Source organism: Hypanus sabinus, chromosome 2 (genome assembly GCF_030144855.1).
Source record: "Hypanus sabinus isolate sHypSab1 chromosome 2, sHypSab1.hap1, whole genome shotgun sequence".
NCBI lineage: Eukaryota > Metazoa > Chordata > Chondrichthyes > Myliobatiformes > Dasyatidae > Hypanus > Hypanus sabinus.
In genome coordinates this window covers 122,060,548-122,074,326 of record NC_082707.1, presented here as the reverse complement: position 1 = coordinate 122,074,326, position 13,779 = coordinate 122,060,548, and the positions used below count along the sequence as shown (strand labels likewise).

Sequence of the window (13,779 nt, the reverse complement as noted above, 5' to 3'; positions counted from 1 at the left end):
ATCTACTATTCCTTAGAATTAATCACAGGAATTCTGCTCAATCTTGTCGTAAGCTAGTGTAGCAACAGATGACTGTGGATCATGAAATCAGCTACTGTTCATAGTAGCACGTAGCTAATTGTAAGAGCTAAAGTTTTAATTAGACACACGAGCTTTTGAAAAGAAGTGCCCCAAACTAATTAACTAGAGAAGGTCTGTATTGAGAAGGAAGTACAAGTCAGCGTAAATTTGCGCAAAGTCATCTACATGAGATGAGCCGGTTTGAACCAACAGATATATGTTAACATGTTACACCATTCAGTTTATTCTAGGTCCAGATGGCCAGAAGGAAAAAATAATGTATAAAATCACATTTATTGCATACCATTCAAAATTTAATAAAAAAATATTCACCCAAAATATCCACATTAACCTTATGTGCTGACAGGGACTGACTAGTAACAGAGGAAACAAAGTGCAAATATTTGCCAACCCTTCTGCCTGTCTCACTTAGCAACAATTCATCAGTGTGGCACATGCTTATGTTTGTGTAACTGATTGGTCAATTAAGTTATAATCAAAATTCAACAGGAGGAGTTGGCAGTCATTTAAAGTCTAAAAAAAACTTTAGAGGGGATAAAGCTCCAGTCACAATCTACAAGAAATTTAATAGATTTCTGTTTAACCAGTTTATATTTAAGGGGTGTTTAGCGACTAATGCAGCAAGTGCACATGAAAACACAGCTGAGCTGGTGTTCATTGACTGGGTTCACAGTTGGAAACAGAAACTGGTTGTGATTGTGAACCTAACAAACCACACCCCCACCAAGATGCCTACAGAAAAGAAATAGTAGATTGGAAATAAATGAAATCAGAATGCTTTGTTACAAGAGGCAGCCATTAACCCAATGTATCACTGCGAAATCTGAAATGCCCTTATCTTTTCCTGTTCAATATTTATGCATAACCCTTATAAAAGCTGCTGTCATTTCCACCTCTCACTGTTTTTTGAATGATAATTCCTTAGCATGTATATCCAATTTTTTTTGTTACTTTGTTGAGAATTTTACATACAAATCTGGTTACTGACCTTGCAACTGAAGAAAATAGTTATCCCATTTCTCTTCTCAAGAAAAAGCCTGCATATAGCAGCAACATATTAACCAGCCAGACTGGGGATAAGGTAATTCCTAGCACCAAGCTTGGCAATCTCACTGCTATAAAATGGCAGATCAATTTTATGCATATATTACATGCAATCATTCCCCGCTTATTGCATTTTTCTGGACAAAATGTTCTGCATTTAATGGAAGATCCATTTTCTCAACAAGTTTCCAACTTCCTTCTGAGAAAAAAACTTTACTTCCAGAATAACAGAGCATTTGCTGCAAGTCATACATCTAACTCATTAACTGATACAGAGTTGTTAATACAAAGCGACCACAGAAAAAACAATTAAAGCAATGATTTCCCCCAGGTTCCAGTGAAGTATCCCTGAACCATTTGTTCCTCCACAATAAAAACCAAGTTTCATCTTAACAAAACTCTGAGTTCTTCATGACCTTGAGATATTTCACAAAACAAGGTGCTGAAGACTATTTGTGAAATTCTAGTGAACGAACAATTTTTATGTTTAGCTTTAATTCACTGCCCCATTTAAGAGAACTAGAATCTCAAATATTATTTTCATTAGCAAAAAGCAAATGGCAGTAGTAACTAAGCAGGCCAAGCTCCATTTGTAGATGGAAGTAGACACTTGACACTTCAGGTCAAGAAATCTTTGTGCAATCCTACTTTTAAAGATTTCAACACCACAACTCATTTTGCTATCTTTACAATTTAGTCCATATTTTTCCTCCAGGAAGTGTCATTCAGCATCTCTTCATCTTAAAAGTGATCTAGCTAACAGTGATTCAACCTACAAACCTCACCTCACAATTTGCTTACAATCTCCTTCAGAAGAAAGCACATATTCAACTGTGTGGAAGTGCCGTGGAAAATTGCACAAAGTTGGAGAAGTAAAGAAGCAGCTGTAATGAGGTATTATTGCCCTAAACTGGCCACAGAAGTGTCAAGCATAGAAGATCATGACAGTCTGGATTGCCCTTTGAAGGAGCTGCTACAGTCTTGCTAGAATGTATATCTACACTATGCTACTCTGTTACTCTATAAAACATAATACAAAGAGATGTCATTTATTTTATTACTGGACTAGTGCAACACACTCAAGAGTAACATGGATCACCAACTTCCATCATCAAGAAAGTAGCAATAAGCTGCATTTCTCAGCTGCTGCAGCCCACTTAGTGAAGGCTCTCTCATAGTGTTCCTGAATGAGGAGGTTCAACTGTCTAACTCGTGGTTTAAAGGAGATCTTAGAGGTACATTTCAATACAGCACTTACACTGGTCCTCCTGAGTAGTTCAGGGCTTAAGTTTGGAAGGTGCTTTCAGGAAAGCTTTGACGAGTGTATTTTGTGAATGATACTAGAAGTTGTTCAACACTAGATGATTGCAGGAATTAAACCCAGTTCAATAGTTGCTTTTTGCATATGTGCCTGCATTCATCTCTAACATATCTGAAAAATTGCAGATGATTAATACTTCCTCTGAAGCATACACCAAGTTCATGAAGGCAATCAACATTCAAACCATGATTGCCATGTCATAGGGAACCAATATCCTTCTAAAATTTATATCATTTGGACAACATACAGCAAAGCAGCACCCATCATCAGGGACCCATACCATCCAGGTCATGCTTTTTTCTCATTGCTGCCATACAGAAGCCTCAGGATTCACACCATTAGGTTTAGGAACAGTTATTACCCCCAACCAACAGGCTCTTGAACCTGTGGGATAACTTCACTCACTCCATCACTGAACTGCTTCCACACCCTATGGACTCACTTTCAAGGACTCTTTATCTCATGTTTTCAGAATTTATTGCTTTATTTTTCTTTTGTGTTTGCAGCTTGTTGTCTTTTGGTTACTTGTCTGTCCTGTTGGGTGCGGCATTCCATTCTGGTTCTTGGATTTGTTAAGTATGCCCGCAAGAAAATGAATCAGAGAGTTGTTTATAGTGACATATATGTACTTTAATAATAAACTTACTTTGTACTTGATCAATACCTACCAGTTCACTTAACCTCAAAAGGCAACTTCATCTGAAATGCTAGGAATCCTCTTTCAGGTTTGACAATCTTACCTCACTTTCTAAATCACAAACAGCTAACTGGGAATGAAAGGGCATCTGTCAGCTTGTGAAATTGGGGTCACACATTCCAAAAGGGAGCAGATATTGAAGTTTCTACCTGTAAAATCTAGGTAAAATCCTTGGGACTAAAACAATATGGTAGTGAGGAAACTGGCCCACACATAATGCTGATGGTACAGCTGGAGCATGTGCCTCAGGATTACATACTGGAGACTGCTTTGTGTACAGAACCAAACTCGCCAGCAACGCAAAGGAGAAAACAATATTCTGATACTACAACAGGGCAAAACAATTGCTTAACATTCAGAATAGTCCTTGACAACCAGGAGTATGTTGCCAGAACCAGTGTTTGAAGTAGGCAAGTGAAGGCTAGCTCAACCAACACAGAGAACTAGTACTCAGTCTAAGTACAATTAAATGACTTTACAGAGTTTCCTTTCACTTGTCAAGATGCTGGCCAGCCCTCCCTGCAAATTGCTATTACCAATGCAGTAGCATAGCAATGAGAATAAAAGTTTATGATGTTGAATGCTAATTAAGTGACATTCATTGGCTTGGATGGTGCTAAATATCTTGTGTTGGTATGTGTTACAATGCAACTGAAGAGCATCTTATCATATTGTCCATGGGTACCTTGCAATGGTGCAAAGGTATCTCAAAGCAAGCTACTCACTACAAACACCCATATGGGGCCTGCCTTTATGGCCACAATATTTGAGGCATAGATTCAGCTAAGTTCCTGATCAATGGTTGACGATGAGGGACTTGCCACAGCAACATCATTGAATGACACAGAAGGTCAGTCAGATACTTACTGGTTGGTCATAATCATTGTCCATCACTTGTATGATATGAATAAATTTGCAACTTATCAACTCAAACTAGATTGTTTTACTTTGAGGGATTAAAAATGGTATTGCTCAATCAACAGTAAGTATGTCCCTTTTGGTCCTATCATTGAAGGAGGCCATTAACTAGAGAGGACTGGGCCTATAGTAAGTTGTGCATCCGATTCATCCAAAGATGATCTACCTGTGAAAAAGCACATTCACCTTTCTTCACCCCAGTGGTTAGTCCTGCCCTCAAATCACACTCCTAGTGTGGCTCCTTGATATAAAGGACAGTCAGTTCCAACCTGTCCATATTTGAATCAAGGCTAAAATAAGGTTTACAAATTTTCCACAATGATGAGCAATTAAGCCAGAATAACTCTTTAGAACAGAAGACCTTTTCTGGAGTACAGTACAACCAGGACGTGCCTGCCTCATAATCCTGACTATATTCATAGTCTCTACTACTCATTTATATTACAAATCAAATTGGCCAAAGAATGGCTTCTTGGATAGGAAACAACTCGGGAGGAAATGGTAGGATCTTTTACTCAGCATTTCTAGCTGAACACAGTTGAAAATGTTTCAGCCCCACTGAGAGTAGGGATGTTATCTGAGTCCCCACTTTTTGCTAGATGCTTAGATGTCCACCACAGTTCACAAACAGATGGATAGGGATGGCAAGGTTTAGATTTGATATACCTATTATGGTTTTATTTAGCTGTGTCTGAATGCTGCTATCGTTACATCGCAGCTCCACCACGCACCTTTATCCCAAATGCTGATTCTTTTAACATTTGCTGCAGAACCTGCCCAGCAGTTATGTCCATTATGACTTTGAAAGGTCATCTAGTTGAGTTGTTACTGAGCTTGTCTTGGAGATGGAATTTATAATCAATTCAATCCTGTCAAACTCAACATGTGCCCTCATGCTTCTCCCAAATTGCATTAAATATGGCGAACACTTTCCATAGTTTTGTGATGATGAAGTGATTTCCTGGTTCCAGGCTTCCTAAGCTACTGCTTCCAACCTATATGCCAATTCATTACAATTACTCGTTAGTCTATCATGTCAATATATCAGGATATGCTTAGGGAGAGTGATGGTAGAGGTCAAAATGTTGGCTGAAAGATATAATTTTATGACTACTATTATATCACTTCTCCCAGTTAAGATAATTGTCCCCAAAATGTTCACAAGTAGGACTTTGCAAGTTCAAGTTTGATTAAAATGGAACTACCTTTGCTGAGAGCAAATCAGGACTGTAGGTCAATGTAATGTGTCATTGGTTTTATTCTGCTGTTTGTGGAATGGCTTGGGGTAAGTAACTGAGTTGCAAAGCCATTTCAAGAGTTCTGTCGAGAGCAATGATGACAATATTAATCCTCCTTGTTTCCACTACAAGACGTTCTTCACACCAGCACCTGAGAGGCAACACCCTTTGATATCCTTGGCTCTGACCAAAAGGACAAAGTGCCTCACACACCACTCATTAGCAATCTCCTATTAATGAGGTTCTGTATGATTAATTTATTCATCTTTGCTGATCAGTTTAACCTACAAAACTGTTTCTGCTCCTGTTGTCTTTGTGCAATTCTCACCATTATCATAGATAGTCAGAAACCTCCTTACCAATTCAACACTCTCAGTGAAATGCTGCTCTGCCTCCCATTTCCAATCTCTGGATCAAGAGATAATGAGGAATTTCGATCAGCAACTGATGCTTCCAACCACACTTGCTAACCTTGCACATTTATGTCAGAGAACTGTTAAATTTGTATGTGGGAACATACTAGGCCATTCTGCCTCTCAATTCAAATTGACCATAGCGAACCTGCTTTTGAGCTCAATCAACTTATACTACTAATGTATTCCTCAATAGTTCATAATAAATTTTGACTTAGTTTGACTTTTTCCAAGAGACTATATCAATATTCTTCTAAGGTTGAGTGCCCTAGATTTCCAATATCCATTGTGTGAATAAGTGCTTGGAGTGCATGTCTAATTTTAAGCTCAATTGTTCTGCAGTCTCACATCAAAGGAAATACCAATACACTTTCTAATTCCCCTGATAAGTTGTTCAACCTTAAAGTCTGGATTGTGGAATCTCAAATTTCAGTAGCTTATCTTTCAATTTATCCAGGGAAAATAATCAACCAACTCAAAAGTCCGTGGCATCACTTCTCACGGGAAGATTCGGAGCAGATCTTTAAGACTAGCCAATAGCAACATCTGGTGGCTGATCTGAGATAATGCAGGAGCATTGTCCACATTTCAAATCTGGCAGGCTATTTTCAAACTCTTCACACTGTCACTATAATGCAGAAACAAGCCATCCAGCTATAATGATTAAAGTTGCTTCATCTTTCTGTAACTTTGTCAGAGATTCCCTTGAATATGTTCTTCCAGCTTCCCCTCAAATATGTCAACACTATTATCCCCAAACATTCTTCATAGTGGAACACTCAATACATTCCCATTTTAGAGTCAGGATTAAGCAACAATGAACTATAGTTCTAATTACCAGCAAAATCTTTATACTTATTATTAAATTCTTCCCTGTTTGCTCCAACAATTATCAACACAGAATTCTATGACACAGTATCCATTTCACTGAGTCTGCATTTTAGGAAGATCTACCTAATTAATTCCACTCCACTGCTATTTAATAGAAGTTGTGCTAATTTGGGTACATATTGAACTGCCTTTGGAAATTTGTACATGAATCTGCCCATAAATGTATGCAGTGTAAGCTCTTTCAATTATTTCTACACGGCACCATTCAACCAATAATAGCTACTGTTGCTCAAAGTTTGAAAATTTCTACCCTAATCATTAAACCCTTCCCCTTTCACCTCTTTATTATCTACTTCAAGTGTCTAATTTTGCAACTACCTGCCCTTTTAATGGTGATCAATTCTTCCAACCTGTAGATGATTTCCTTCCAAAACACCAGGAGAGAGGACTAGCAGGTAATATCAAAACAAACATCAATGCCTATAATAGAGTAAATGTAAGATCCCCTAGGGAGTGCGATTAGAGAGTTAATAAGAGGAAACAAGGAAATAACAGATAAATTGTATCAATTCTTTATCTCACTCTTCAGGTTGAAGGATACTACAAATACTCTGTGGATATAGACTAATTTCAAACAATATTTAAGAAATTCTAATCACTATCATGAGTGTGAGATACCGGAAAAAATAATGGGATGAAAGCCAGGTCCCAATGGCCAATATCCAAGGGGTTTAAAGGAAGCAGCTGAAGAAAAAATGGAGCCATAGGTCGAAGTTTTTTCAAAATTCACCAAAATCCTACTACTGGATTGGAAGATTGCAACTTTAACTAAGTTAACTCCATTGCTCATGAAGGAAGGGAAAAATAACTACATGCTAGAGTCTGTTGTCAAGGAAGAAACAGAGAGCCTTTAGAGAAGCTTAATGTAAAAAAAAAACAAGTCAGCATGGTTTTATGAAAGGTAAATTTTGTTGGACAGATTTGCAAGTACTCTACAAGGATATAGTAAGCAGAATTTTCATTAGGCATTTGATGAGGTACCACAAAGTTAGTGCAGGAGCTCCTGGTTTTGGGGGTAGCACATTAGCATGGTCTGAAGATTAGTTACCAAATGAAAGAGAATCAGAATAAGCAGGTAATTTTCAAGCTGTAAGGATGCAACTGGTGGAGTGTCTTAAAGATCAAATCTTGGCCTTCAGTTATTTATGATATATATTAATGACTTGGAAGAGAGGATAAGGTGTAAATTATCCAAGTTTGTGGAACACACAAAAATAGGTGAGATTACATACTGTATTGCATTAAGGATACAGTGCATTCCAATTAACTGAGACACATCAGGACCACTACATTTCGGCCAATTTAAGCAACTGCCCCAATTGCCCAAGTTACATGGAAATAGTTAAAAAGGTATTTAAAAAAAAACAAACTACTGTTTAACTGAGTAACACATTATGTATTTAAATTAAGTACAGATTAAATTAGAACACTACCCATACTACTGTTGGTTGTCCATTTTATCAGAGGAAACCTGTGGGGAAGAGTTTTTAAAGTGGAAAAGTCATTGCACTGAAGCAGTTCCACTCTCTTGACTTCAGAAGTCCAGGTCCAGTGGGATGAGTAGACGTCACATCTGGGGTCTTCGCTGGTTGCAGTGGATGACCATGTCTTCTTTTGTGTCCCATCAGGCCCTTTACTCTCCACCTGACTTTGCAGAGCCACCTTCCTGGCCATTAGATCTCACTGTAGACTTCATCCTCCCAGTCCACCACAACTGACTTCACAAGCATGTCCCTGCCTCACTCTGTATGAGGCCTACTGGGTACCCTCACCTAGGTCAGCCTGTCTGTCGAAATGTTGTCCTGCCACAGACAAGTGGCAGCTAATTGGAGACACAAGTGAGGGCTGAGTGTCTGGTGGGGACCAAAGATAACATTCAAGATGATTGTCAAAACCTTCAAATTCTTCATAGTTACTAACTTGTTGAAGTAGTGAATTCATCTCATTTTCACTCCCAGCCATTTCTGGTATTTCCAAGTCTGAAACTACAGTGAGCAAAACAGTTCTGAATTGTCTTATAACCTATTTCTCACCATCTACCAGCAACAAAAATCACTGCTTTCGAAACACAAACACACACAAACAAAGCAATTTAAAAACTGTTCATTCTAAGTGGCCACACTGTGCACGCACATGATGCTAGTTAGAAACTGTTTGACAACAAGTTCTTGTCGCAATCAAGTGGCATATTGTCCCAAAAAGAAAAAGGAAATTTTCTCAATTTGCTTTAGTTCTTTAGGATTTGTCCCAAATAGCAGCTGCACCTATTAACTGATGGCCCAATTAACCAGAATCCACTGTAATTCTGCAATTGCAAAGAGATATAGATAGCTTGACTGGAGTACATAGTACTGGCCCTATTATTTAACAATAGGATAAACTGGCATCGGGGTAATGCAAAAAAAAATCTCTAGGCTTATTCCTGGGATGAGAAGATAGTTCTTATAGAAGCAGTTAAAGTAATTGGATTCATGCTGTTCAGATTTATAATAATTAAGAATGATCTCACTGAACAAATATTGACAGGGTAGAGACCCATGTCTTTCAACTTGTGCCAGAATCTTGAATGAGGGTTTATTACGGAGGAAGAAGACAGATGGAAGATGGAAGGAATTGGGGGGGGGGGGGTGGTGGTGAGGCTATGGGGAGCTGGCTCAGACGAAGAGATGAGGACTGGGGCAAATCAGCTGTGATCACAAAGAATGTCAGGGCAGGCTTGAGGGACCAGGTGTCTTATAACTATTCCTGTGTTATGTTTTGCATGAAAGGAGTGTTGTAGAACAGCAGGCTTGTTTTAAAGAAGCAAAAGCACTACTAATTTTTTTACAACTTTACTTCAACCCAGAAAGCTTCTTGATCCAGTCAGGGACATATTATATATCTACGGCTGATGTAATCAGATCTGGATTCTTACAGGGCTGGGTGGCTCCCTTGTTTGGCTCCTCAAACTGTGGATGCTGCCAATTTCGGTCTGAGAGCTGGAATGTGACAAGCCTTCAAAGTAGGGTCTGCAAAACAACATTCACAATCAAAAGGTCAGATGAAGTTAATGAGACATTTACAACATAACACCAATAGCGTACAACAAAGCAAATTCAAAATCATTTGGTGTGCCCACAAAATGAGGGCATTGTTTGAGGGATTAGTACTTGCTAAATGAGAAGAATTTCCCTCCCTCTTCAGGGTATGATAGAGAGCTTTTTGTTAAACATATGCTTGAACAGACAGAAGGAATTAGTAGGTGACTCAACCCCTTTGGGCTTCCCGGCCATTCAGCAAGATCATGGCTCAGCTATCCTGCCCTTTCTTGCTCAGTGGCCACATCCCATAACTCCCTCTGTGTACATAAAAAACATCGATATTATATAAAAAACATTGGATGCACTCAGCAATAGAGCATTAATGATCTTCAAGAACAGAATTCATCTAACAGGTAAAAGGTATTTTCTTCCCTCTGCACATAAATCTCTGACCTCCAGCATTTTCCGGTAAAATTCTACGGACTCAGATTTGTAAACATACAACAGTCTATGTATTAGGTAAATACACCTTCTCTATACCAATGCAGCTCTGTGGGGACAAAGGTTCTGTTTAACCCTTTTTGCTAGTGCAATGATGGCTTGGAGATGGGGATTGGGAGGGGATGGTCGGGGCAGGGAGGCAACCAAAGCATGATCGTACTATGGGTGCATCACTTTCATAGATGCGAATTGTACATTTGATAAATTTGTTATGCACTACACAACCCCCTTTATACTATGTTCTCTTTATTTAAAAAACCAATAAAAATATTGTTGAGGAAAAAAAAAGGTATTTGTCTCAAATTTAGTTCTAAATAGTTAACCAATTTCCTTTAATTCTAGCTTCTCCAATCCAAGAAAACAGCCTTTCATCATCTGAGGTCTCTGACAGTACTGGCTGCCTGTGACAATGCCTGTGACATTATCAAACTCTGAATCAGGATCTGACCTTACAGCCTTCTAATTCTGACGGCACAAGAGACTGCCGAAGCTGGAAACTGGAGCAACAAGAAATCTGGAGGAGCTCAGCAGCTTGAGCAGCATCTGTGGGAGGAAAGAAACTATTGATCTTTTGAGCTAAAAGCGTGCATCAATCCTAAAGCAACTTTGACGTGAAAGATCAACAATTCCCCTTTATCAACTGAAGCTGCTTGTCCTGTTGAGTCCCTCCAGCAGCAGATTTTGGATTCTGCTTGATTTAAAGAACAACACTGAGCAATTATTGGATTCTGGTTCAAATCCACCTTTGATTAATGGATGGAAGTTTCTTTGCTTTACTATCCACACAAATCCATGCTTATACCCTGGCTTGCCAACCATGCCTAACAGTGCCCAATACTGTGTTATAGGAAATTTGCTTTGAAATAAAAACATTGTAGAGTGTCAGTTTTGGGTTGATTCCTCTTCACGTGTGCTTATGGGTTTGGGATACAGTCTATGAGGTTGAGACTGACACCAACCATGCATAATTCCAATAATACCAGTCATGGCCATAGAGTTATTTAGCACAAAACAGGCCCTTTTAGCCCAACTTATCCATATTGACCAAGCTGTTTTCCTTGCCTGCATTTAGCCAAATCCTTCTAAACCTTTCTTCTACATGTACCTGTCCAAGTGCTTTGTAATTGAATCCATCTTTAGCATTTGCTCTTGACAACTCATACCATAAACCCCCACCCTTCCTGTGAAAATAAAAACATGCCCTTCCTATCCTATTTAAATAGTTCTCTTCTGACCTTAAACCTATGGCCTCTAGTTTTGGACTCACTAACCCTGGGAGAACAACTGTGACAATCCATCTTTTCTAGGCTCCTAATAGTTTTATAAACCTCTATAAGGGTATTGCTCAGCTTCCTTCATTCCACAGACTATGGGGGTGTGGAGGCTGAAGAGAAATCTGATAGAACTTCATAAGATTATGAGAAGCATAGATACAGCAGACAGCTCGATTCTTTCTCCAAGGGTCGAAATGCTTAGATGGCATACATTCAAGATGAGAAGGGTAGGTTTGTATCTATTTATTTATAGAGTTACGGAGCAGGAGAGCCTTCCAGCCCAGCAAGCCCCTAATTTAACCGTTGCCTAATCAAAATACAATTTACAATGACCAATTAACCTACCAACCAGTATGTTTTAGGACTGTGGGACGAAACTGAAGCACCCGGAGGAAACCCATGCAGTCACAGGGAGAGCATACAAACTGCTTACAGGCAGCAGCGGAAATAGAGCCCGGGTTGCTGGTACTGTTACGTACTCGTGACACATGACAGTGGAGCCCTTGTCATGTGACTGGGGTTGAAGCTTTACTGGACTTGAGGTGATGGTCTTGTGATGGTGGAATGATGTCATTTTCCCGCCAGTAGAGATCATGTGACGGTTTTTTTTTACAGGTTATAAAGGGTAGACCCTACCCTGTGAGGAGGGGCAGTTCGTGGCTGGATTTGCCAGGTTGACTTCATGCCACTGCGTGATTTAAGAGATGACGCAGTTTAGTTGAAGGATGAAGTTTTTATTTAATGCCTAAAGTTTAAAAGGTTATTGCCAACAGGTTCTTTATGATTCTGTTAGTTCGCAATTGGAGGAGAGTGAAGATTCGAAGTTGGAAGTTAAAGATCGAGGAGAATCGCTTTCTACGGTGAAACGGGGGCGACCTTTGTTTGATCCTTATTTGGAAGGATTTCGTTGACTATCTTCGTGTTAATCCCTAGGTTTACCTAGAAAGGATTGAAGGTAGTGGAAAAGGAAAGGTCAGTGCCTTTAAGCCGTTCTGTTTCGTGAATTCTTCGTGGGAAGTTCGATGTCGGGGATCGAAGCAAGCGACGTGAAAGAGAACCTAAATCGTCTTATAAAGTCTCTCCTTTTAAATGGACTGTGAGCATATTGAACTTTTGGCAATACCACTTTAAAGAACTGTTTTGGAATATCACTTTACGAACTGTTTGAACAGCCGCTCAGCAGCTGTTTCCAGTTACGATAGTGTTTGTTTACTTTTGGGGGGTTTGTTTTCTGTGTTTAATAAACGTGTTGTTTGTTATAAGAAACCCTTGCCGAACTCATATATTTATTGTTGCCTGAATACGTAACAGTACTATAAAGCATTGTGCTAATCACTGTGTCACCATATACATATCTCTTAAGTTCTTAAGTGATATGTATCTTTTTAAAACACAGAGACTGGTTTGTTCCTGGGATGCACTGCCAGGGTTGGTAGTGGACACGTATATGATTGAGATGCTTAAGATGAATGTACAGAGAATGGAGGAATATGGATTTTGGGTAGACAGAAGAGATCAGTTTAGTTAGGCATTTAATTACTAGTTTAGTTTGACACAACATGGTGGGCCAAAGGACCTGTTCATATGCTATACATATGTTCTAATAAACATATTTAATACATTTTGCAATAAAGCTATGTCAACCCAAATGAAGCACTGCTGATATATAATCTGCTAGCTTAATAAAACAGTATAAGAGCCCTCCATACTTGAGCTTTGGTTTTGGAGTGCTGAGAACGCTGTCATCATCATCCATATCAGGGCCGCTGTCACTAGGGTTCTCCACATCCAAACTATCATACAGTAGATCCAAGTCCTCTTCCACTTCTTGCACATTGTCTGTGGGATCCTGCTCTGAGTCAAGGACCTACAATCAATTTGTACAATTTTCATGTCAGCCTTGCTCCTTTATGCAAGTTATCAATCTCTTCATTATATAAAAAAAATTAAAGAAATAAATTGACTGAATAACTCAGTCTGACTAAATGATTAGATAATGCAACACATTAACTTTTTTTTTATTAAAAACTAGCATGTGGAATGTCTAATTATTCAACATGTAATCTTAGATTGTCAGTTTACAAAATAATAATAATATATATATCATCAAATTTTTGTAACCAGTTTTCTGCATTTCGATGATTGATCTCCGCCTACACAGGAGTCAGAATTGAATTTTGTCCTTGTGAGTAATGAAAGGCAAAAACAAGAATTATGCAAAGTTTACCCTGAATTCCTTGTGTTTCATTTTCTGGTATCTATTTACAATGTAGGAAACTATGCTGTTGGGGACATCAGGATCTGAGGTGAAAGAAGAGGGCTAGGCTCGATTGGGATGGAATAACTTGCTGACAATCGCAACCATGATAACAAAAAGATTA

General features: G+C 38.8%; 1 protein-coding gene across 7 annotated transcripts in view; it reads right to left on the bottom strand.

The window, feature by feature from the left end:
* LOC132383059 (phosphofurin acidic cluster sorting protein 2-like) overlaps positions 1-13,779 on the bottom strand; it is a 301,168-nt gene that overhangs the window by 91,796 nt on the left and 195,593 nt on the right. For all 7 annotated transcript variants that reach the window (XM_059953785.1, XM_059953814.1, XM_059953804.1 and 4 more), the window contains exons 9-10: positions 13,108-13,265; positions 9,518-9,611 (exon numbers count right to left, since the gene is read on the bottom strand). In XM_059953785.1, the coding sequence (XP_059809768.1) occupies positions 9,518-9,611; positions 13,108-13,265 (252 nt within the window). The remainder of the gene's footprint in view (positions 1-9,517; positions 9,612-13,107; positions 13,266-13,779) is intronic.